The following is a 25,685-nucleotide window of genomic DNA, read 5'->3' on the forward strand; positions in this document are numbered from 1 at the left end:
AACTGGGAAGACCTGAATGATCCAAGAAATATACACAGGATCACACCTGACTGGGAAGTAAGACCGAGCTTACATCAGTGGTTTCAAATACCGCGTGGACAAACTTTGAGGCCCCTCCAGTACCCTCCTTGGGAAAGAATACTGCCACCACAGACAGGAGGGTCAGGACTGTTTCGGACAGAAAACTCCTGTATTTTGGCCTTAGCCTGTGATTTATACAAAGAGGAGGGCGAATTACAACCTCAATCAGTGCCACGTAATATACCCTGTTTGATTCACCCAAATACTGGGCATTTTAGTTGGGTTAAATGTAAATGTTTGAATTGTGGGAATAATTGGTATTGTAGTTCACACAAGCGACGCCCCCATTGCAAGAAGTATCGAGTGTCAACTAGATCCCCTATCCAAGCAGAGCTCGAAACAACTGAAATAATAACTTTGTTTTGTGGATGGGAATTATTAGTGCCTGTTGAATGGGAAATAGCTGAGGAACAGTGGGAGACCACCGTTAAGGAGTGTCAAAAACGATTTGCCTGGAAATTAGCTAAGAGAAAGTGACAAGAGAAGAGAGGGCAAGACCAGATTGGCCTCTATAATCGCCACCAAGAAGATCACATACACCTGCTGTGGGTTGCAACCCCATAGGCATGGGAGGTGGGAGTATAAGCCATACTGGACCTCTCCTTTTTCTGTCACTCATTTTCTGTCTTTTCCCTTTTGGGATATTGACAAAGCCATGCTACAGGTGTTACCAGAAGCTGTATATGGAAAGACACCAAGGCTCCTTTTTTATCTCGCACACTCATGTCAACAGTCACTGTTATAACCCATCCAGATTAGGAAACTGCATGCACAATGGACAAAAGTACTGGATTACTGAGAATTTAGGAATAAGTGGTAACAGGATGGGAAGTGAATGACCAAAAGGGAAAAAATGGATTTGTTTCACATACGCTATTGGGAATAAAGCACAGGATTTGGTAAAAGAGCAATTGATAAACAAAAAGGCTAAGCCGGCACCACCACCTAAACCTGTACCAATCTCACTTGACAATTTGTATACAAAACTGGAACAACAATTAGAAAAAGAGATAGATGTTTCAAGGATGTGTAAAAATCAGTTTGTAGAATTGGGGGAAAGAATAAGTAAGGAACTTAACATAACCAATTGTTGGGTCTGTGGAGGGGCCCTGATGTCAGAAGAATGGCCATGGAAAGGCAGCAGCTTAGGCCCAATTGAGCTCCTTAAGTGGAACCAGACAAGTATAAGGGGAGAAAACCGACCAGAGGGGTGGATTTTGAGTTCAGTAGTCATAGGGGAAGAATGTCTTTGGCGCAATGGGAAAAAGTTCCTTCATGAAGTAGGAAAAACTCCCTGTAAAAGATATAAGGTCAGTAATGGAACTTCTGTATGGTGGGTCCCAGAAGAACCTACCATGTATTGGACCCAGGAAAAAGTAACAAAAAAAAAGGAAATTGTGATTATAATAATAAAATCAGGCCTTTTCAGTGTAATGATACAGGAAAAAATCCTTACGTTGGCATCCCAGAGATTTCTAAATTTTGGGAGAATATAGATGAGCGAAAATTTGACTATTGAAAAGCTCCAGATGGCTTATTCTGGATATGTGGAAAAAGGGCATACCCAAAACTTCCCTCTCAGTGGAAAGGGAGCTGTACTCTGGGAGTCATACAGCCAGGATTTTTTCTTTTGCCAGGGCCTGAAGGGGATGACTTAGGGATACCAGTTTATGAGGATCTAAAAAGAAACAAGAGAGACTTAATTGGAGGGTTCCAAACATGGGGAGACGAGGAATGGCCCCCTGAACGTATATTGGAAACATAGGCCAGCCACCTGGGCACAAGATGGGAGTTGGGGATATCGAACCCCAATTTACATGTTAAATCGCATTATAAGACTCCAAGCCGCTGTAGAAATAATAACAAACAAAACTGGTCGGGCAATGGCATTAATGTCAAGACAACAGACCCAAATCAGAGCAGCAGTGTATCGGAACAGGTTGGCTTTGGATTATCTATCAGCTGAAGAAGGGGGTGTTTGTGGAAAATTCAATACATCAGATTGCTGTTTAAAAATAGATGACAACGGGGATGCTGTCCTAGATATAGTCAATGATATCAGAAAAATAGCCCATGTACCAGTTCAAAGGTGGGAACCAATGCTGAATACTAGCTGGTGGGATAACGTGTTGGGAATAGAATGGTGGAAAAAGCTAGGCTTCTTCCTGTTATGCGCTATAGCTGGTCTAATATTTCTTCCTTGTTTGATCCCCTGTTTCATTCGACTTATCACCAGTGTAGTTCAAGGCATGCAATTAGTGACCATGGATCAAAAATTGGATACAACAAAAACGGTGCAAAAGATTATGGTATTAAAGAAACAAAATAATATAGAAGACCCCTTTCAAGAAGCTAGATTGATTTATGAAGAAAATGAACGAAAAATGAAGACTAGAAAGCAGTAAATATTGCTCGAGCCAAAGTAATTATAAAAAGAAAGAGGAAGGATTGTGAAAAATGCATATTATATGGCTCTACGCAGATATTTACTATATGTATTATGCTAGGTTGGAAAGTTATGCTGTAGTAACATTTTAATAATATAGTAAATGTAGTTTTGTAATTGAAATTAAGCTTTGGTAGTTAAAATAGAAAATATGTGTGTGTGGTATTCTTTTTGCTCAAGAGAAGGAGAAGATAATCTAGAAATTCTTCACACAGAGATAACAATTACAGAAACCCCTAAATCTTCCAGAGGAGAGGAATTTATGGCTTTCCTTATCAACAAAAAACCAAACTTCTCCAAACTCGACTTAGACTTCAAGGCGCCTGGGATAAACAGGAATTCCTCAACAAGTACCGGATGAATTTCTTGTTTTAAATAAATATATGCATATTCATGAAGTGCTTTGTGTGTGCAACAGGTTACCCCTCTTAAAGAGGGAATTCTCTTTTATTGGGGTCCTTCTCCTGGCTCACTTTTATCCAGAGAGAGGTACCCAGCCCGGGCTGTAACTTTTTGCTGTTATTGTCTCTTTAATTGTCCTAACTCTAATTGTTTAATCTTTATTACTATACTTGTATTATTTTTTTCCATTTTATTTTTATTAAACCTTTATAAATTTTAAAAACCAAGTGATTGGCGTTTATTACAAAACCATCCCAGCCAAGAAGAAAGAATGTACTCTCCAAGGTGAAGAGATAAGACGGGCCCCTTGAACTCTGAAAACTAACAAGAAAAAACCAAAGTGAAGTCTGCAAGAAATGAACAAAGGGATTGAAGAGTTCTCTGTACAAACAGCCCACTGCAAATTGTGACGAGAAATCAGCAGAATTAATATGCATGAACCTATTGTGAGATCTTACGTGTATGTAAATTGGTACGGGGCAATAAAAAGGATCGAGAATCCTCAAGGGGCGCTCATGCCCATTGAAGGGAAAAGCCTGGCATGCGCCCGGCGCTGAAATACATACCAAATTTACAAATCTATCGGAATTGTAAGGTTTTTATTTTTCACCGCAACTCAGTAGTAAGAGATTACAGTAAAAATTATGCCTGTGTGTGTGGGAGAGGGCAGGTCAGGCCTTGCTCTGGGGAGACAGTGTCCTGCCCCACACCCCCCAGCCCTAGAGCATCCCAGACCCACAGTGTCTGTCAATCATTTGCCACACCGGAGGCAGTGCTCCACTCTGCCTAACCCAGCTCCTGAGTGGCCGGATGACCCCAGAAGTCCAACCTGGGAAGCGGGGGGGGGGGGGGGGCCACAAAGGCTCAGAGGTATTTAAGGCTGTACATGAGACAAGCACATGTCTTGACCCTACCCTGCTCTTGGAGTTTCTATCTGGACAATACCTTAACCCAGGAGTTGGTTGTTATATGTGTGTTTTTCTATCTCTTTTCTTTCTCTTCTTCTAATTCCCTCTTCTTGGAACATTTTGGGTAACTTAACATTGAATGGGTTTAAGTTTAGAGTTTGCTTAGTTGAATGAGCCAAAATATAGCTGTGAGAAGTGTTTTATGTTGATTGGATGTTGTACTAAAACTTTTGACAAAGTTCCTTGATTTTCTATATTTTGCCAGTAAAGTAATTTTGACCTCTTGAGAATATCTAGTCGATATTTCTCCCATGCATCTAACTCAGAGTATAGGAACCTCTGTAAGCCCCTTTCAGCAAGTTGTTTGGGGCCTTACACCATGCTGTTTTGGAGCTCAGCTTACAAGTCCAGCAAGTACCAAAAATAGCTTTATTAAATTGTCTAATGCTTGATATGTTATTAATGAGCAAGGAATATGTAAAATACTAGACCTCACCGAAGAAGAATACAATATCAAGAAACATGAAGGAAATTGCCAACCAGTCTTCTGGACTCTTTGGTCATTGCAGCCAAAACATTGGTTTAATGAACTCTCCCCCTGGATCCTGGTTGGCACCACACAAAATTGCCTGCAATTTTAGAGACTCACTGGGATGGGGAGCGATGACTTGCATAGAAGGAAATTTTTATATTGACTAGACTTATGCTTTTGATTACTGAAAAAGCAATTGTCCATTATATGATTTCCTGTATACTTTCCTCTCCTTTCTCCTCTGTCTGCTAGATTAGGACCCCACTGCTGCCACGAGAGGAAAGGTACCATTACTGTGGTCCCGGTCAATGTCTTGAGCCATGGCGTGGTACTGCTGGCTTGAAACATTTTGGGTGCATGTGTGGGGGGAAGGGGCAGGTCTGGCCTTGCTCTGGTGAGGCGATGCCCTGCTCTGCACACACACACACCCACACCCGCCTCCCGGACCTGTATACCAGTCCTGGAGTGGCTGCCAATCACTGGCACACTGGAGGCAATGCTCTGCATCCCACCTCTGGAGCCCCTAACCCAGGTCCTAAGTGGCCAGATAACCGGAATTCCCACCTGGGGGAAGGGCCCAGGAAAGTCAAAGGGTACTTAAACCAAAGCATGAGGCAAGCACATGTCTTGACCCTACCTTTCCTTGGATTTTATATCACTGCTGGAACCAGGAGTGGTAGCTGTATTCATTCTTTTCTATATCTTTTCTTTCTTTCTTCTCCTTCCTCTAATTTCCTCTTCTTGGAGTTTTGAGTAACTTAAAATTGGATGGGCTTGGTGTTTGCTAAGTTGAATGGGCAAAGTTAATGCTTTGTGAAATGTTTTATGTTGATTGAATGCTGCTCTAAACTTCTGCCAAAGTTCTCTGATTTTCTGAAGTTGCCAGTATTTTTGTTGTTTTGACCTCTTGAGAATATATTGTCAGTATTTCTCCCATGCATCTAACTCAGGGTACATAAAAAAGAAACATAAGCCCTTTTAAGAGGCTCATTGAGCAAGTTTTTGAGGCCTTACACTTGGTTAGTGATAGCCTTGGCTGCAGTGATTACAATATTGTGGTGTTTGGGACCTGGCTGTGCACACTGAAGATTAGTACTAAGAAAAAGGTTTTAGATTTTAGAAGAACAAATTTCAGCTTGCTTAGAACTCAGTTGTGAGGGATTCCATGGGAAGCTTCCATGGAGGATAAAGGACCTAGCGAGTGCTGGGAGCTTTTCAAGAAAACTTTCATGGAAGCACAAAAACAGTTTGTCTCCTTTAAAGGTAAGGGAAGTAGGTGAAGCAAAAGACCTCCTTGGCTTAATTGAAAGCTTGTGAGTCTGCTCAAAACCAAAAGAGAAACATACCAGAGATGGAAAAGCCAATGAATACACCTTGAGAGCTACAAGGGCATTGCCAGGGTGTGCAAAGATTAAGTTAGAAAAGCAAAAGCTCAGCTTGAGTTGAAATTGACCAGACACATCAAAAGCTACAAGGAAGGGCTCTTCAGGTCTGTAAACAACAAGCAGAAACAGAAGGAAAATATTGGTCCATTGCTAAACAGGAGAGATGAATTAATCACCAACAACACTGAAAAGGCAAAGGTTCTCAACACTTTCTTCACCTCTGTCTTTACCAGCACTGATGGGCCCCAGGACTTGGAAACAAGAATCCAGGTGGATGCAAATACAGACTCACCGGCAGTGAAGGAAGAGTTGGTATGTGAACTATTACAGGAGCTTGACCCTGACAATTTATGGGCCTTGAAAATATCCACCTGAGGGTGTTACGAGCTGGCTGACATTGTTGTGAGGCCACTCTCCATGATCTTTGAGAAGTTGTGAAGACTGGGGAATCTGAAGAAGGCTAATGTCACCCCCATCTACAAGAAGTGCTTAAAGGAGGATCCAGGAAGTTATAGGCCCATCAGTCTTACTTCAGTTCCTGGGAAAGTTATGGAACAAATCCTCCTGGGGCCTATCACAAGTCAGATGAAACATGTGATTGGGAAAAGCCAGCACAAGGGCAAGTTGTCCTTGACAAACCTGATAGCCTTCTATGACAAAGTAACCTGCTCAGTTGATGTGAGGCAAGCAATGAACACTGTCTACCAGGATTTCCCCAAGGTTTTCGATATGTTTTCCTAGTCTCCTCCTAGAGAAACTGATGTGTTATGGTCTAGACAAGTGGTCTGTGCAGTGGGTGGGGAACTGGCTGACAGGCCACACCCAGCGGGTGGTGGTAAATAGTTCCTTTTCAAACTGGCAACCTGTCACAAGTGGGGGCCCCCAGGGATCGATATTGGGCCCATTGCTGTTTAATATCTTCATAAGTGATCTGGAAGATGGGATGAAGCGTACCCTGATGAAGTGTGCCAATGATACCAAACTGAGTGGGGAAGTAGACACTTGGGAAGGGAAAACCACCCTGCAGGAAGACCTGGATAGGCCAGAAGAGTGGACTAACAAGAACCTTATGAAGTTCAACAAAGACAAATGTAAGGTCTTGCACCTGTGAAAACATAATCCAGGAGTGCAGCACAGGCTGGGAAAGGGGCCTGGGGGTCCTGGTGGGCAATGAGCCCTATATGAGGGAACAGTGAGCTGCTGTGGCAGAGAGTCAACAGGATGCTGGGTTGCATAAACAAGGGCATCACCAGCAGAGCTAAAGAAGTCATTATCCCACTCTACTCAGTGCCTTGTCAGGCCTCACCTGGAATACTGTGTTCAATTTTGGTCCTTGCTATATGAAAAAGATGTGGACAGGCTCAAGAGGGTCTACAGAGGGGCCACAATGATCATCAAAGAACTGTGAAACCTGCCAGATGAGGAAAGACTGAGAGAACTGGCTTCTGAGGAAAGGCTTAGGGGGAGACCTTATCACCATGTTCTAGTATTTAAAGGGTGGTGACAAAGAAAACAGAGTCCCTTTTTACATGGAAAAGAGGAGGGGGGGTAATGGGTACAAGTTACTCCTGGGGACATGCTGACAAGAGGAAATTTTTTCACAATGAGAACAATCAGCGACACCATGTCAATTCACCACCAGAGCATCCCTTTTTAGCAGTTTGCTTATGCAGCTATAACTTCACTGGGATATAGATTTACTTGACTTTTTATTTTTGCTTCACTTGTCTAGTGCTGACCTAGTAAAAATTTAACAGTCATTACCTCTTAGTAACACCTAAGCAGGGCCCAGATTCCCCTGTCTCAGGACATGATTGTAGCCTTTTTTTTTTTTTTTTTTTTTGGCTACAGTATTTTAGCTAATGAATTCATGAACGAAAAACAGAATTGTCCTCCCCCAGCCTCCCCACATTTTACTACAAACACAAAATTACTGGCACACTAAGGGGTAAAAAACAGTAATGAAGAGCAGCCTTCTTTTCTCCCTAACACAGATACATTAAGCAACCCTTAGTTTTTAAAAATTAATATATATCTCTAATCCCTGTCAGGGGATTACTTAAGAACCTCTACTACATGAGCAGTAATTCCGGTGCTAACCCTAGGAGGAAGGAGGGAATTATTTAAGAAAAGGTACACAGTTATACACATGCATGTGTTTATAAAAAGCCCTTACATCTATCACCTCTTTACAAATAGAGAAGGAACTAAAGAAGCAGAAATTTCAAAACTTCACTTTAAATGCTACTACATTAATTTTGAAATTCTTTGATTGTCACACAATTCAAAAAATGGTACAAAGCAGCAGTATGAGCTATCACAGCTGAAGCCAAGCACTTTGAAAACAGTGTCTTGGTCCTCAAACAATATATTTGCCTGCTGGTGAGTGATGCTCCACAAGAACAGCTTATTTTGACATTGCTACTAATGCCCTCTCCAACCTTCCCCCAACACAGTACCCCCTTAGTGCTGTCAGTGCAGTCTGTAGAAGAAACAGATTCAGCTTTTAAAAAAACATCCTACCAACTTACAGACACCAAACAACAGTGCAACAAGTGAGCACAATTGAACAGGACAATACTTCTTAAGACTGCTGTCCTGAAACAAAGTATAAACCAGTTCAAAACAATACAGAATTCAGGAAAAATAAATAAATACATTTCAAGCACAAAGTGGTTTTGTTGGTGGATTTTGGTTTTTTCAATTTTAGTACATGCATAAACATTCTACATTGCATCATGACAGACTTCAGTTGCTTTTCCAAGTGCTTAAAATGCTACACAGTCTAATACCTTTTCCTCTTTCTTCAAGGAAGATTATTGACATAACAACAACCAAAAAACCCAAACCCAAACCACCACCAAACCAAAAAAACCAAAACTACTCTAGAACCCATTACACTGCAATATCTATCAGCATCACTCTAAGTTCAGAGAACTTATTTACCATAGCTTTAAAAATCGGTTTGAGTTTTTAAAGCTTGTAGGAAAAAAACATACAAAATCCTCAAGTCCAACTGTTAAAACAGCACTGCCATTTAAAAGGTAAATTCATGAAAACAATAGCTGTGAGGCAGTCATATTTTAACATCCTTGTCACATTTTCTTTTCCTCCTTTGCCTATGGGCTTCTTTGATTTTCCTGACATTATCTGTGGTGTAGCATACAAGCAATTCCTCCTCTAACTGAAGAGCTTTAAATATTATCTGATGCTATCCAGCTAGGGACCTGTGTTGGTTTTGGCTGGGGAAGAGTTAATTTTCTTCATAGTAGCTAGTATGAAGCTATGTTTTGGATTTGTGATCAAAACAGTGTTGATAATTCAGGGATATCATTGTTATTGATGAGTAGTGCTTATACAGAGTCAAGGCCTTTTCTGCTTCTAGTACCACCCTGCCTGTGGGAGTGCACAAGAAGTTGGGAGGGGACACAGCCAGGACAGCTGACCCCAGCTGACCAAAGGGATATTCCATACCGTATGACATCATGCTCAGCAGATAAAGCTGGGGGAAGAAGGAGGAAGGGGGGACGTTCAGAAGGATGGTGTTCTGTATTCCCAAGTCACCATTGCACATGATGGAGTCCTGCTTTCCCGGGGATAGCTGAACACCTGCCTGCCCATGGGAAATGGTGAATGAATTCCTTGTTTTGCTTTGCTTGTGTACATGGCTTTTCTTTCCCTATTAATCTGTCTTTATCTCAACTGACGTGTTTTCTCACTTTTACCCTTCTGATTGAAGCCCCCATTCCAGGGAAAAGTGAGCCAACAACTGTGTGGTGCTTGGTTGTCAACTGGGGTTAAACCACAACAGTCCTTTCTGATACCACACATGGGGCTTGAAGGGTTTGTGATAATGACAGATTGACTAGGATATGTTAGATCGAATTTATAGCTGCTATTGCTGTTTAGCTATTGATAGACAGGCTCCTGTGCTTGCCATGGTACTTGTTTGCCTCACTGTATATTAGTCTACTGCTCATTAGTGGATGTTTTTTCATAGAATTATATAAACATTTAAGTTGGAAAAGACTTCAAAGATCATAGAGTCCAACCATTAACCTAACACTGATCAGTCCACCACTAAATCATGTCCTTAAGTGCCACATCCACACGGCTTTTAAATACCTCCAGGGATGGGGACTCAACCACTTCCCTGGGCAGCCTCTTCCAATGCTTGACCACCCTTTCAGTGAAGAAATTTTTTCTAATATCCAATCTAAACCTCCCCTGGCACAACTTGAGGCCATTTCCTCTTGTCCTATCCCTTGTTACTTGAGAGAAGAGATCAACTCCCACCTCGCTACAGCCTCCTTTCAGGTAGTTGTAGAGAGCAATAGAAGGTCTCCCCTGAGCCTCCTTTTCTCCAGGCCAAACACCCCCAGCCCCCTCAGCCACTCCTCATAAGACTTGTGCTCCAGCCCCTTCACCAGCTACATTACCCTTCTGTGGACACACTCCAGCACCTCAATGTCTTTCTTGTAGTGAGGGGCCCAAAACTGAACACAGGATTTGAGGTATGGCCTCACCAGTGCCAAGTACAGAGGGATGATTGATTCCCTGGTCCTGCTTCCCGCACTATTTCTGATACAAGCCAGGATGCCATTGGCCTTCTTGGACACCTGGGCACACACTGGCTCACGTTCAGCTGGCTGCTGACCAGCAGCCCCAGGGCCTTTTCTGCCAAACAGCTTTCCAGCCACTCTTCCCCAAGCCTGTAGCGCTGCGGGGGGTTGCTGTGACCCAAGTGCAGGACCCAGCACTTGGCCTTGTTGAACTGAATACCATTGGTCTTGGGCCATCAATCCAGCCTGTTCAAATCCCTCTGCAGAGCCTTCCCACCCAACTTGGTGTCATCTGCAAACTTACTGAGGGTGCACTCAATCCCCCCATCCAGATCATCCATAAAGATATCAAACAGGACTGGACCCAATACTGAGCCCTGGAGAACACAACTAATGACTGGCCACCAGCTGGATGTAACTCCATTCACCACCACTCTCTGGGCTTAACCATCCAGCCAGTTTTTTACCCAGCAAAGAGTGCACCCGTCCGAGCCATTGAGCAGCCAGTTTCTCCAGGAGAATGCTGTGGGAAACAGTGTTAGAGGCTTTACTAAAGTTTAGATAGACAACATCCACAGCCTTTCCCTCATCAACTAAGTGGGTCACCCTGTCAAAGAAGGAGATCAGGTTACTCAAGCCTTTCATAAACCAATGCTGTGACTGGACCTGATCACCTGGTTGCATCTGACATGATGGCACTCAAGATGATCTGCTCTATAACCTTCCCCAGCAGCAAGGTAAGACTGACAGGCCTGTAGTTCCCTGGATCCTCCTTCTGGCCCTTCTTGCAGATGGGCATCACATTTGCTAACCTCCAGTCAATTGGGACCTCTCCAGATAGCCAGGACTGCTGGTAAATGGTTAAAAGTGTCTTGGCAAGCTCTTCTGCCAGCTCCCTCAGTACCCTTGGGTGGATCCCATCTGGCCCCATAGACAAGTAGTGTAGCAGGTCACTGACCATTTCCCCTTGGACTATGGTGGCTTCATTCTGCTACTCATCCCAGCTGAGTACCTGGAGAACAACTGGTCTTACTATTAATGACTGAGGCAAAGAAGGCATTAAGTACCTCAGCCTTTTCCTCATCCTTTGTCACTATGTTTCCCCCTGCATCCAATAAAAGATGGAGATTCTCCTTAGCCCTCCTTTTGTTGCTGATGTATTTGTAAAAACGTTTTTATTGCTTTTTACGGCAGTATCCCGATTAAGTTCTAGTCGGGCTTTGGCCATTCTAATTTTCTCTGTGCATTACCTCACAACATCCTTGTAGTCCTCTTGAGTTGCCTGCCCCTTCTTCCAAAGTTCCTAAACTCTATTTTTGTTCTGAGTTCCAGTCAAAGCTCTCTGTTCAGCCAGTCTGGCCTTCTTCCCCACTGGCTCATATTTCAGAACATAGGAATGGCCTGCTCCTGAGCCTTTAAGATTTCCTTCTTAAAGCACATGGGTGTGTCCTTCCTGAACTCCTTTGTCCTTCAGGACTGCCTCTCAACAGACTCTGTCAATCAGGCCCCTAAACAGGCCAAAGCCTGCCCTCCACAACTCCAAGGTGGTAGTTCTGCTGACCCCCATCCTTACTTCTCCAAGAATCAAAAACTCTTATCGTTTTGTGACTGCCGTGCCCAAGACGGCCTCCAACCATAACATTGCCCACCAGTTCTTCTCTGTTCACATACAAGAGGTCCAGCCTTCCCTAATTGGCTCACTCACCAACTGTGTCAGGAGGTTCTCTTCCACACACTCCAGGAACCTCCCCTAGACTGTTTCCTCTTTGCTGTATTGTATTTCCAGCAGACATCTGGTAAGTTGAAATCCCACATGAGAACAAGGGCTAGTGATTCTCAGACTTCTTCCAGCTGTTTATAGCATATTTCATCTGCCTCTTCATTCCATAACAAACTCCCATCAGATCTGCCTTGTTGGCCTTTCCCCTTAATACTGACACTTAAATGCTCAACCCTATCAGTGCCATCATTAAGCTCTAGACAATCAAAACACTCCCTAATATACAGGGCTACCCCACCTTCCTTGCCTGTTCCTTCTGAAGTATTTATAGCCATTCATTGCAGCACTCCAGCTGTGCAAGTCATCCCATCATGTGTCCGTGATGGCAGCTATGTCATAGTTTTCCTGCTGCACAACGGCTTCCAGTTTCTCCTGTTTGTTGCTCATGCTGTGTGCATTGGTGTAGATGCACCTCAGTTGGCTATTCTCAGGCGCACCTGTAGTTTATAACACATCAATAACCCTCGTGTCTTTGCTGCCACATGGATCTCCATCCCCTACCTCCACTAAGACTGCAGAACAAAGGACTTCACTAGTTTCTTAAACACTGGCATGCTGCCTCCAGACTTATCTCTAGTGAGCCTGGGTTTCTCTTTTTCTCCCCTGCAATCTAGTTTAAAGCTCTTTCAATGAGCCTTGCTAACTCCTAGGCAAAGATCTTTTTTCCCCTTTGACACAGGTATACCCCATCTGTTGCCCACAGGCCTAGTGTCACATAGACCGACCCGTGATCAAAGAACCCAAAGTTCTGCCAGTGACACCAGGCTTGGAGCCAGGTACTGATCTGCTGGCTCTTCCTGTTTCTTCCCTCATCATTCCCTGTGACTGGAAGGATAGAGAAAAATATTACTTCTGCTCCTGATCCCTTAACCAGTTGTCCCAAGGCCCTGAAGTCTCTCTTGATTGCCCTCAGACTTCCTGTTGCAACTTCATCGCTGCCTACCTGAAAACTTAATAATGGGTGATAATTTGAGGGCCATACCAGGGTAGGAAGCTTTCTCTTCACATCTTTAACCTGAGTCCCAGGGAGGCAGCAGACTTCCCTAAGAAGTGGGTCTGGTCTGCATATGGAGCCTTCTGTTCCCTTCATAAGGGAGTCTCCTACGACAACAACCTGTTTACTTTTCTTTATGGAAGCAGTTTTGATGCAGGGCATAGGCTGACTTAACCTCAGCAACACCTCCATGCTAGATGAACTATTGTCCTCATTATCACGCGGCTCCACTTGCAGAGCCTCGTATCTATTATGCAATGGCACTTGGGAAGGTGGGGCAGTCACAGAGGAGATGCACTTGCTGCGCCGGGCAGGCACTTGCCTCCATTGGCCCCTATTCCTTATGTCACCATGTTCAGCTGGAAGGAGAGAGGATAGGGAATCCTCCATATCATGCACCCTGTCTACCTGTCAGGCCTGTCCCAGGGAAGGTAGGGTGCAATTCCAGTAATCTCTCTCTCTCTCTCTCTCTCACACTCCCTGATACTCCTCAACCTATTCACTTCCTGCCAGAGCTCTGCCACTAAGTAGAGGAGTTCCTTTACCTGGGCTCACCTCCCACAGGTGTGCTCACTACTGATTCCCAGTACTAGCATAAGAGCAGGGCACACCCTGCAGCCTGATACATGTTCCCACCGGAGCTCTGGGCAGCTGTGTCAGTCACAGTGGGTGCAGAGTTTAGAGAGGCCATAGCTTTCTGCCAGGTAGTATGATTGCTCTCTGGAGCACCTCAAAGCATGTAGCCATGGATGAGCTCACAAAAGAGCAGGTACACCCCTGGAGGACCTGCAGCCATGGGTAAGGCTTTGTTGGAACAAGTACACCCTTAAGGGACTGCAGTTCGTGGATAAGTCCAAGCCAGAACAGGGGCAAGGGGAGGAGTTCATTGCAATATTAAACCCTAGAAACTGGTCCAAAGGGACCAGTGGTGGAGATTGTAGCGGAAATACCTTTAAAATGTTGCAACCAATGATTTGAGTTGCCTGTTATAGGAATTACTATAGCAGGAATCACCTGAACCAGTGGAAGAGAAGTCCTACAAGAAGCAGTTGCAGTGCAGCAGTGACCCAAACTGAACTGACCTTGGTGCCCAGTAGCTGCACCCAACACAGCATTTCTGTCCTGAGTGACCACTATAGCAGATGGAGCCCAAAGTCATGGACTAAATTAACTCAGTGGACATTTGTGGACATTTTGCAGGGGTGGTCCATAGACTAAGGGAATGATAGGTGTATTGTATCAAAGGATGGAAAGGGGGGTGGTGGTTAATGAGGATATATTGGCTAGCGTGGGACCTGACCATGATATAAATGGTATGGAATAAGGGGTGGAGAATGTGCTGGTTTTGGCTGGGATAGAGTTAATTTTCTTCATAGTAGCTAGTATGGGGCTATGATTTAGATTTGTGCTGTAAACAGCATTGATAACAAAGGGATGTTGTTATCGCTGAGCAGTGCTTACACACAGCCAAGGCCTTTTCTGCTTCTCACACCATCCCACCAGGGAGGATGCTAGGAGTGCACAAGAAGTTGGGAGGGGACACAGTCGGGACAGCTGACCCCAACTACACCAACTACCTGGAGATGGATGAACATCTGCCTGCTGATGGGAAGTGGTAAATGAATTCCTTGTTTTGATTTGCTTGTGCACATGGCTTTTGCTTTCCCTATTAAACTGCATTTATCACAACCCATGAGTTTTTTTCACTTTTACTCTTCGGATTCTCTCCCCCATCCCACCAGGGGAGAGTGAGTGAGCGGCTGTGTGGTGCTTAGTTGCCGGCTGGAGTTAAACCACAACAGGTCCATAATTTGTCTAACTTTTCTCACAATGAGTAATGCCTATTATCACAAAATAATACCACTGACCTCTTACAAGATTAATCCCTTGAACTGGCACTACTAATTACTGATATTCTGGCATTGTATCTCTACCTTTAGGATGCAAGGAACATTAGAACTAAAATATTTCTTCAACCAAAGACTCAGAATGCTGTCATAATTACCTGCTACCCAGTGCTGTTACATAAATATAATCTCATATAGTCAGCAATTATGATCCTCTACTCTTCAGAGTTCCTCTTACATAAAAAGACAAGCAGAGTTCTTCATCTACTGCCCCCTTCTCTTCCTGTACAGTCCAGGGTCAGTGCCTTTTCTTTAGATGCTTTTATTTGAAACAGTTCAGCAAAAGGTGAAAGAGGACACCACACTGATCCTGTTGTAGACACCTGAAGTAGCCTAAAAGAGAGAGTTTGAGTACAATACAACCAGCCTTTTTTTCCCCCTCTTTCAAAAAAACCTACTTGAAACTGGAAGGTAGGAGGCAATCTTCAGACACTTAAGCTTAAACTAGAACCTTCCTGGTTTTCCCTCACCCTTTCTGAATATACTTAAGGGACTGGTAGAAAAAACATGCATACCTTACATATAATGAGAGAAAGAGACAATGTACAAGACTTAATTTTCATTTACTATTCACCTGTGTTTGTCAATTTACCCTATCCCAATTTTCATATTATGTCTTCCCTTTACTCTGCTCTTGCATTGCTGCCCTCTTCCAACCAACTCTATCCTGTGGTATAATTTGCTTCCCCTCCTTCTTCATTGGTCAATGTGCTTCCAAGAGACCAAACATCAACAGAAATTATAAACTCTAGATCTAAAACAATAGGGCAAGGCAAATTAAGCTACAGAATAAAGATGCTGTTAATATCATGTATACAGAAAGGGAATATTCAGTATTTGCTGTTGAAGAGCGTTTCTGCTCTTTTAAATACTTAATTCTGTTAGCCAAAACAGAATTCCTGCATTTGTAAGTCCCTCTTTCAAACATGTCATATAAGCCTTCCTTCTCCGTGCTTCAAACAATTTTTTTTACATTATAGATATAAAGCCCATTAAAATTGAAACAGCATTATTTGATAAAATATATTCTTGAAATAAGAAACCATACATTACATACGCTGTACTTTGTTCAATTAGAAAAAAGCCACAAACAAAACAACAACCAAACCCAAAACCAACAACACTAAACAAAGACAGGAATGCATGAGACTGTACAAAACAGTTACAGGACCATCAGGGGACCATGAAAAAAAAAAAAAAAACAAACAAGCAAAAGTGATGGATAAAGCAAGAATGACCTCTTCAATCCTATTGAAGTGAGACTACTTCTCTACTATGCAAACAAATTACTGCAATGATGCTGAAGTTAAGTGACAGTGCTAACCTACTGTAGTAGGCCTGCAGGAATATATACTAAAGAGTGAATAGCATGCTCTCAGGATGGGACTTCTACATGAAAAATTATCATTTTATGTATGTGGGCAAACCAATGTAAAGTCTACAGAGAGCATCTTCCAGGGTATGTGGTAAATAAACTTCTCACATCCCTAGCCCTTGAGTCAAATAGTTGCATTTGTGCAGCAGCATATGGGAAATCTGACTTGGTATCAAAGTTTGATACTGTCTCTGGATATTCTCATTATATTTAAGAGCAATTTAAGAGAGATGCACAAAAGCAATATTTATTTTCAAACTATTTTACAAGAAAATCAAGATAGCTTACTGAGAGTACCAAGAAATAATTGCTTGCACCTGCTAATTTTTCAAATCCCAATTGTGGTGGTGCTTCCCCCCAGACCGCACTATGATCTGAGAAATGCTTGTTAGGCCTTGATGAGCAGCACCTGGACTAAGCTCCTCTTGCGCTTATCAGAAACACTGTCTGCTCCCAGGAACCTGTGCTGTCTAATAAGGTCCTGTTTTTTAACAGCCTTGGAAACTTATTTTTCTTGCCTGAATTGCAACCCAAATGGAATAACACTTTTGTTATCAAACTTTCAAAGAAAGTTACTGACCCAAATTGCAGCCAGGATGGAAAATTACTATGACTAAAGCCCACTCTCTTGCAGCCCTCTAAACACCAGTCCAAAATGAGACCCTTTGAGCTCTCTTGGACCGCAGCGGGCTGTGACCAGCAACCTCCCTCTGAGTGGGGCATCTCAGAGTCAGTGAACTCTCAAGTTTGCCATACTCGGAGAATTGCCAAATGATGATGGATCCTGGGCTGATACCCCCCACTCCTCAAGGCTCAACCCTTTGCCCATTGAGAAGATGCAAGTGCATCCAAAGTGAGTACTTCACTGAATTCAAGGGGAATTTTTCACAGGTAGCTTGTACAGACTCTTTATGTCTGTGCGCATGCGAGTGTGAATATGCTACGGCAAGTGTACCAGGAATGCTGCTCTCCTAGATTCTTAAGCACGTTAGATTTGTAAGTTAGGCTTATAAGTGAGTTACTGTTGTGCTTATAGTAAGTTCTATAGTCTCTTGTTAATTTGTTTAAATTAGGCTATCAATTAGGTGCTGTTAAGTTTAAGTGCTGTTAAACCTTTAGGCCTAAACTGTTGGTCAAGTCCAGGGCTAAGTTTAGCAAGGGGGTCCACTCTGAACCTTGTGACTCAGTGGGAGACTTTCCATCATTCTTTTTTTGTGGGAATCCAGGGCATCCCTGTGGCTGCCCTGGAAGGTCAGGGACCCTGGCAGGGGGTCAGGAACCCCCCTGTACAGAGCCCCGAGAGACACTGTCTCTGATCTCTGTCCATGGAAAAGAGTTTTCAATCTTACAGGATGAATTAAAAGCTCTGAGTGTTTGATATAAGTAGTAATTAGTGTGGCACGGGTGCAAAAGTAGAATTTTAGGATTCTAGATAAGGGGTTCAAAGGGGGCAAGATGGAGGAAAATTGGGCATGCTTTGTCCTTTTTCTTCTTCTTCATGCCCTCCATGTTTCACTGTGGTGTTGGCATTTTTCTATTGGTTTAGGCTGGGGACAAACTGTTCAACATGGGTGATAGATATTGGCACATTATTGTAAATATAGCACACGTAGTTTCTAGTATATAATGATTGTAACAGCCCACTGAGGGGCAGAGCCCCGCACACTGTCCTGAGAGACAGACCTGCTGCAGGTCAGAGAGAAAATATTTTAGATAAGAAAGAATAAACAACCTTGAAAACCAGCACAGACGAATTACGACTCCTTCTTTGGCAGCGGGGCTGAAAGACAGAGACTTTCTAATATCTCGGGATCATTTAAATATAACAGATTCCGACACTTTTTATCCTTACCCAACTTCCACATACATAATTTTTGTTGATTTTAGTTTTAGATTGATTTATTTTAGATTTTAGTCCTATTTTTCTCAGTGTACTTTAACCATCTCGTAAGTAGTAGAGTCAACCTTGACAATGAACTTTGTTGTGCTTTTGCTTTTATATTAAACCAGATATCGTTGCCAGTGATTCTTTGAGTGACCTAACACACTCATTTGTGACAAATGTCTATGGAATAAAATCGGAGTATGCTTTGGGGAGATGACAGGAGAGACAGACTTAAAGAAAAACATCACTGGCAAACATTAAAAACAAATGTTCTGTCACAGAGTCACTAGCTCTTTTCAGTAGTCTTAGGTTTAGCTTTACTAGCTTACCTCTTAAAAAAAGGCCCCCCGATCAGAACACACAACTAGGAAAAGTCAGCTAATTTATACAAGGCACTAGGAAGAGAAACTTCATGACAGACAGTTATACAAGCCATGCTGCAAAAGCACTGTTAGAGCATTTAGACCCCTGTATAAGGTCTATGTTGATAAAGGACCAAAGAGAGGATAATTTATCACTGCTGATTTAGAAGGCATTCATTACATTAAACTGCCTTAACAATCTCCCAATTAAAAACCAACAGGAAACAGTATTATTTTGAGCAAAATAAAAGTTTAACCCATTAAAACCAGAAAAGATTAATTCCTGCAAGGTCTTTGAAAAGCATCTGAGATGACAGTCCACCCTATCCTAATAAACAAGAAGTCCAAGGAAGGTCATGTATTTGAAGAGCCCCTTCCAGAATGAATAGAAGGAACAGACAATAAATGCCAAGCTCTTAAAACTGAAAGTTTGTAAGTAAGTTTATTTAGCCAAATACAATTCAAGTGAGCTTTTGTTATATTAAAAAAAAAAACAGAACTACTCAATCTGATTTATATGTGTGAAAGACATTAATCTTATTCATCACCACTAATATAAAGCAAAGGGAACAAAGAGTATTACGTTTAGGCTACCAAGAAGTGTTATTTCCTGTCCTCATCTATTCTGAAACACGAACTCTTTTCCTTTTCCCTGACTTAGACTGACAACTCAAATTCATTTCTTGCCAATTAAAAATAAAGTAGGATGCTGAGACACAAAGACAAAACTAAAACACCTTCCTCCCTCAACCCCCTTCTTTCCAGGCTCACTTTCACTCCTTCATTTCCACCTTTCTACCTCTTCCCCCCCACTTCAGCGGTGGGGAGAGAATCATAGAATGATTTTGGTTGGGAGGGACCTTAGAGATCTTCTAGTTCCAACCCCCTTGTGGAATGGGAGGTTGCAGTCAGTTCTTAAGAGCTTATCTGCCACTCCTTCCTCTTCACACTTTTTCCCCTGCTCCAACATAAGATATCTCCCACAGGATAGTCCTTCACTAACTGCTCCAGCATGTGTCCTCTCCATGGGGTACAGTCCTTCGGGAATGGACTGCTCCAGTGTGGGTCCCCCCAGGGGCTGCAGTTCACTACAGAAAACTTCCTCCTCTCCAAAGGTGTGCTCTCTAGAGGCTGCAGCTTCCTCCAGGGCACATCCACCTGCTCTGTCATGAGGCCCTCCATGAGCTACAGAATGGTTATCTGCTCTGGAGTGGTCTTCTCCACAGCCTGTAAGGAAATCTCTGCTCTGACACATGGAATACCTCCCACCCCTCCTTCACTGACCTAAGTGTCTGCAGAGCTGTTTCTCTTGCATTTTTCTTACTCATAACTCCCTCCCTGCTCACATACATACACTGCTGCACAGCCTTTCTTATATGTTATCACAGAGGTGCCCCAGCTTCACTGCTTGGCTCATGTTTGGCCAGTGGCAAATCTATTTTGGAGCCAGTTGGAACTGGCTTTGTCCAGCACAGCAGAAGCCCCATGTCTCTTCTGAGGAAAGCTTCTTCTGCAGTCTCCTCACTACTAAAACCTCACCACATAAACCCAATAGAACTCTATCTATACATATGCACCTTTTCCTTTTTTTTTTTTCTAATTTGTATTACATACTTCTGCCAAAAATAAACCAGTAGGTCAAAATACTTCCCTAATTATGCTTGTAGAATATTTGGTTTTAACTCCCAATTAGGTTTCTTGAAAGCAGGAACTTAAAATAGTGGCTTCCAACTTATCTTTTTAATCTTCTGTGGAAGGTACGAGTTTATACAGCAAATTCAAGCTTGCTGACAAAGAGCTGGCTTTACTTAACCATCTTTTATGGTCCACAGACTATGAATCAACAAAGCAAATTCAATCCACAGAAATTAGTGTCTTGCACTAACATCAGCTTTCAAGAACATAAACAATGGTAAGGGACCTTGGTGCAAGAAGCCACTTCCTGCTTACTGGAAAAAGGAAGTACAATTGCACCCCAGCCAGCTACTTTCCATATAAGCTCTACTGAGCACACTCTTTTTTTACCTACAGAGAAGTAAGGTCTGTTCAAGAGTTTCTTGATAGCAAATGGCAAGCACACAAATAGGTTTTCCAAGATCTGTCTGTGAATTAGGCTACAGGGTTACTGACTGATACAAGCCTAAGGGGAAAAAACATTTAACATTTTAAAACTTTTTTATAGCATTAAATTGTGTTCAGCAGCAAATTTAAGATGCATAACAAAGTCTTACTTCAGAGGCAACTATCATGTTTTAAGTAATCTGCATCTTCCTGATATTTGCTTATAATAAAGTTGTCTGAATACTTTTTTGATATTTAGTTGGTTTAGTCTTCTGATAATTGCTACAGCTTTTGAGTAACTTTGTTATACTGGTATTTACAAGTGGTCATAGTTTGATATACAGTATTATTCAAACATTATCTTTAGCTAAGTGGCTCATTTAAAGTAGGAAAAACTTCTTAAATATAAAGTCATCAGGGTTAATGATGTCAGGGTCCTCAGTAAGTTAATGTTTATTTGATGTAATTAGTTATAACTCTCTAAAATTTCAAAAGTCTAGCTTTGGTCACACTTTTATTTTATTCATGTTCCTCTACTCAACTGAGAAAGGTTATTGTTGGGTTTGGGTGGGGGGGGGGGTTGTTTGGTTTGGTTCTGGTTTTTTGGTTTCTTTTTAAATGTAAGTAATTAGGAATATTTTTGCCACTTACTAGAAGAAACCCAAAATCTGTTTACTAACTAAACAAGTACCATCTTTACTAGAAGTAGAAATCACAACAAGGAAAGTTTACAAATTATTCACAAGATTCAAAGTTTACTGACTTTCTAGAATATTTCTAGGTATAACATCAAAGCTTGACATGAACAACTTTTGTCTATTTTTTTAAGTTTCTTTAGTTTTACTGTTCATAGGTTTCCTACAAATTTACACCTAATATCACCTAAACACTTCTCTCTTCCCCCTTCTTCCCACCCCATTACTCACACTATGCTACATGCAAGCTTAATGGCCAGCATGTGCTGAATGATCAGCTGGCCATTATGTTCTTGGATTTTTTTCACTTGGGGCAATAATTTAGATCTACCCCCTTTACCCAACTGGCTGTTTTCATAAAGCCCACAGAACTCAGTTTTCTTTATGACCTCTAATTCATGAAATTAACTAACAGGTTCAACAGGCTGTGATCAGAAAGAGGAGACAGACAAGACAGATGGGTAGACTGACAGCATGATCACAACAGCTTCTATTGGTAAGTTTACCTTGCCTTCTTAAATCTGAAGCATTCATCATATTCCCAGTTTTAGAAATGTTAACTTCCTAGTGCAGTAGATACTTATTCTAGAACACTTCTAAGTTGAACAAGAATTCAATTCCACCCCTACAAGTTCACTGTTATCCTTATCTTGCAGCAGGAAAGTTCTAACCAGGCTTTTCCAACCAAGTGAACCCTTTACACATCCTAGAACATCAGCATCGACATTAGAGGAGTGGATTTTTTTTTTTTTAATTAAGATAAGAGCTGGGAAAACTGTACTTTCACTTTGGAAAACAAACATGAAGTTAACACTTTCCATTACAATGCTTTGACAACTCAATTAAAAAAAAAAAAGGAAGCTTCACTGGAATTAACAGTCCACTGTTCCAACTTTAGAGACAGCATAGTTTAGGGTTTATACAGCACGTATTATGCATGCATGCCATGCCCTCTATAGATAGACATGAGTTTTACATTATCATTTCAATCTAATCTGTTTCAGCTTTTGACATTTCAGACAACTTTTGAGGAAAAAGAGTAATGCTGATAGAGCTTAAATAGAATTAAAACTGTATTATGTAAGGTATATACACAATTGTTACAGTCATTAAATTAAACTATCTGATTTTAACAAGCAGATTAAGCATCTGTAAAAATGCATAGTCAGTCCACTTGCTCACCAGGAAGCTTTAGCACAAAGTTAAAATGTAAACCAGTTCTAAAAAACAAAATACAGGAGAATATGTAACCAAGGACTGAAAGTGCTTACCTTGACTCTCCACTACTGTTTCTTACATCTTCATCACTGTGCCCATTCATTGTAAATATTAAGAAGTTTAAAAGATAAATAGAAGTCCACTCAGGTTAGACGGCAGATGCCAAGAAATTACTTCTTGCTACTCTGTTTTCCAGATGACTCTGCAAGATTTTTCCAAAATTGCCTAAAGTAGTAAAGAAAAATGTTGACATAATTTGAAATATTTGATGGTTGCAACTGAAAGATACTGAAAATAACTTATCCTGTAATAACACCACCAAAAGGGAGTATCTATCACATCTGGCATCTTCTTTTTAACTGAAAAATAGCTTTTGGTATGCCATAGTCCTGTCTTAAGAACAACCCGATCTTACTTTTAAAGGAAAACAGCCTCCCCAAACACATAAATTATAACTATTAATGCTCTAAGATATGATTAGCAAAATCATTTTATGCACAAAACACACATCATAAGCAGTTCTAGATGCAAAGTTTACATTCTGTTGGGAGTAGAGTCAAGAAAATAGACTGTCCCATTTTTAAAAAATGGCTCAGCTACATCAAGCTAACAAGATGCCACAGATGGAGTGATCACTATTTCAAACATCTTCAGATCAGATCTCTACCGTGTCAGATGCACCTAGAAAAAGTTTAGGTTCACATTAAATGGAATGCAAGTATAAACTCACTGGTAATAAGCTAAAGAGCAGCACCTCTCACAGATGTAGTGGTGTGAAAGTGATTAGGGGCCCGCCTGCAGGTTGCCTGCCTTGAGGTGCTCTCTAATACAGCCCAAGCTCCAACTCATGATGGAGGTAGAGGCCGCGTCGTACCGGGATGGTAAAAGCCCTGTGCTCAAGGACTATCTCAGACACCAGGGCCACTCCAGACAGCAAACAAAAGCGGTGACGGAAAAAAGTGATAGGAATGAGCCTTGTAACCCCAGAGAGGCCGCGAAGCTAGGCTGGGGCCTCCGCGGCGGCGAGCTAGGCAACTTGGTGGTTCCTCGCAGATAGGCCGTTGGCTGCCCAACGAGGCCAAGATCCGCGCTGGCTGCCCTCCCACGCCCAGAGTACAAACACTGTCTCCTCTGGGACCGGTACTCCCTGGGCCCCAGGAAAGATCTTTAGTGGTCATGAAACTCTCCTTGTCGGCCACTCCCTGCTCTGCGACGATCCTCCCCGACCACCCGCACCCCGCTGTCGCGGCCTCCCGTGACTGACAGCTCCCGAGGAGAGTCCAGGCCAGGGCTTCTTCCCTACCTCTCGCGAGTTCACCTCCCGCCCCCAAAAATGGCCCTCTGCTGGTAGCGCGACCTACACAGGCGCTGCTCCTGGTCAAGGCTCCCGGGAAGTATTAGCAAGGCGGCCGCTGTCCTCTGAGCTCGCTTCTCCCAGCGCCCCCCCCCCATGGCCAGAGAAGAGCGAAGGCCTCCCAGCCAGTTCGTCACAGATCCCGCTGGACTCAGCAAAAAGAGGCTCAACCCCGACTGCCCACCTCAGTTCGCACAGCTCGCTCCCTCCCTCTTAGGAAAACAGCGACCGGCTCCAGGAGCCCAGCGGCACGCTAGGCATCCAACTCCTTCTCAGGCCAGTCGCCTCTCCATCCATCTTTGAAAGCGGTAATCACCGCACAACTCCGGACGAGGGAAAGAGAAAGGAGCCATGGCGGGCCTCTGCCTACCTGCGTGTGTGCACTCGGCCCGACTTTCCTAGGTCTGCCCTGGTCCGAGACGGCGCTACACTCCACAAAGAGGTCTGTGCTGCAACCTAAGGTCGAAGACTGCTCCTGCGGCCACCACAAGGTCTGGGCCGCCGGCTCTTTACAGCCCCACGCAGTGGGCTCGCCTGCAGCCCCCACCGGCTTGAACACTAGGGCCCCAAACCGGGCAGGGAGAACCCTGGTAAGTGCTCTGTTGCTCCGTCGCTATTTCCTACGTCCTCTCGACCACCGCCATCACGCTACCACTCCGCTCAACCTCCTCCTCCCCTAATTGGATGGAAACCCTAGGCGTGATGTCAGTCCTGCGCCCTGGGACAGAGCGGGGAGGAGGAGCAACAGCCGGGAGGGGACAGCGCCGCCGGGACATAGCGGCAGGAAGGGCCACTTGGAGGGCATGGCGGAACCCAAGCGGTTTCCTAGCTGCGCTGGATACTGCAGGGGCCGGAGGCAGTAGGAGCTCGCCTGCCCGCCGCAGCAGCGAACGGGCGCTGGGGCCGGTGCCGCTCCTGGTGCCCGCTTGCAGCTCCTATGTGAGGGGGTAGGGCGCGGCCCGGCCTGAGGGGCGCCCATGACCCACCCAGTATAGCAGGGAACCTGGCCTAAGCCCCACGTTACTGTTTAGAGCAGTGCGGGGATTTTTTTTTTGTTTGTTTGTTTCAGGTTTTTCCTGTCTAAAATGAGAGGCCCCTAACAAGCACATTATGCATTTCTTAGTCTTCCTATGCAGTTACAGTTGGCATTAGGGCATATTTAGGAAGGCTTGGCATGCAGCTGCACAAAGAACACTTGCGTCCATGAGGAAAGCATCCCCTAGCTGGAGGCAGAGCACTCCTTTCTCTTGATATCTAACTCGAGTTGTTTTGAAGTGATTATTGAGAAAACTGTTTAAGGTGGCTCATGTTCAGAAAAAAATATTTAAAGAGTCCTACTGTAATAGATAAGAGAAGTCTCTTTGTTCATCACTAAACAGGAACTCAGGCAAAGGAAGAGGTTTTTTTGTGAATAACAGGAAACCCGAGGATATGCTGACTCCTTAAGTTGATTGTACAGCTAGGGTCGGGAGGTGTGTAACCATACATGGAAAGATTGTTACAGGGTCATAAACCCCCAACGAGGAAGAGGAGGAGAGCCTTCATCCAGACGACCATCAGAGAGCAGAAGGCGACCCCCTAGCAACTGGAGGCGCACGCGCAGAGTACTCCCGGAAAAGCCACAAATGCGGAAAAAGGGGGAGAATAAAGGACCGTGGGAAAAGAGAAGTGGTGTGAGCCTTGGCGGAGTACTGACTCCCCGGCTGCACCCAGCGCTGTTTGCTTGTTATTGCTTGCT

At 43.3% G+C, this 25,685-nt stretch overlaps 1 protein-coding gene across 8 annotated transcripts in view; it reads right to left on the bottom strand.

The window, feature by feature from the left end:
- The window catches only part of LOC137464305 (chromodomain-helicase-DNA-binding protein 1-like), a 105,440-nt gene extending 80,610 nt beyond the window's left edge, over nt 1–24,830 (bottom strand). For 2 of the 8 annotated variants that reach the window (XM_068175590.1, XM_068175583.1), the window contains exons 1-2: nt 24,318–24,827; nt 22,647–22,818 (exon numbers count right to left, since the gene is read on the bottom strand). In XM_068175590.1, coding sequence (XP_068031691.1) covers nt 22,647–22,696 — 50 coding nt within the window. In that variant the 5' untranslated portion in view covers nt 22,697–22,818; nt 24,318–24,827. Of the gene's footprint in view, nt 1–22,646; nt 22,819–23,323; nt 23,724–23,896; nt 24,071–24,317 lie in introns of those variants that run through there. The other 6 variants (XM_068175591.1, XM_068175589.1, XM_068175588.1 and 3 more) reach the window with 6 other exon arrangements.
- Nucleotides 24,831–25,685: the final 855 nt, after the last annotated feature.

Source organism: Anomalospiza imberbis, chromosome W, assembly GCF_031753505.1.
Source record: "Anomalospiza imberbis isolate Cuckoo-Finch-1a 21T00152 chromosome W, ASM3175350v1, whole genome shotgun sequence".
NCBI classification, from domain to species: Eukaryota; Metazoa; Chordata; class Aves; order Passeriformes; family Viduidae; genus Anomalospiza; species Anomalospiza imberbis.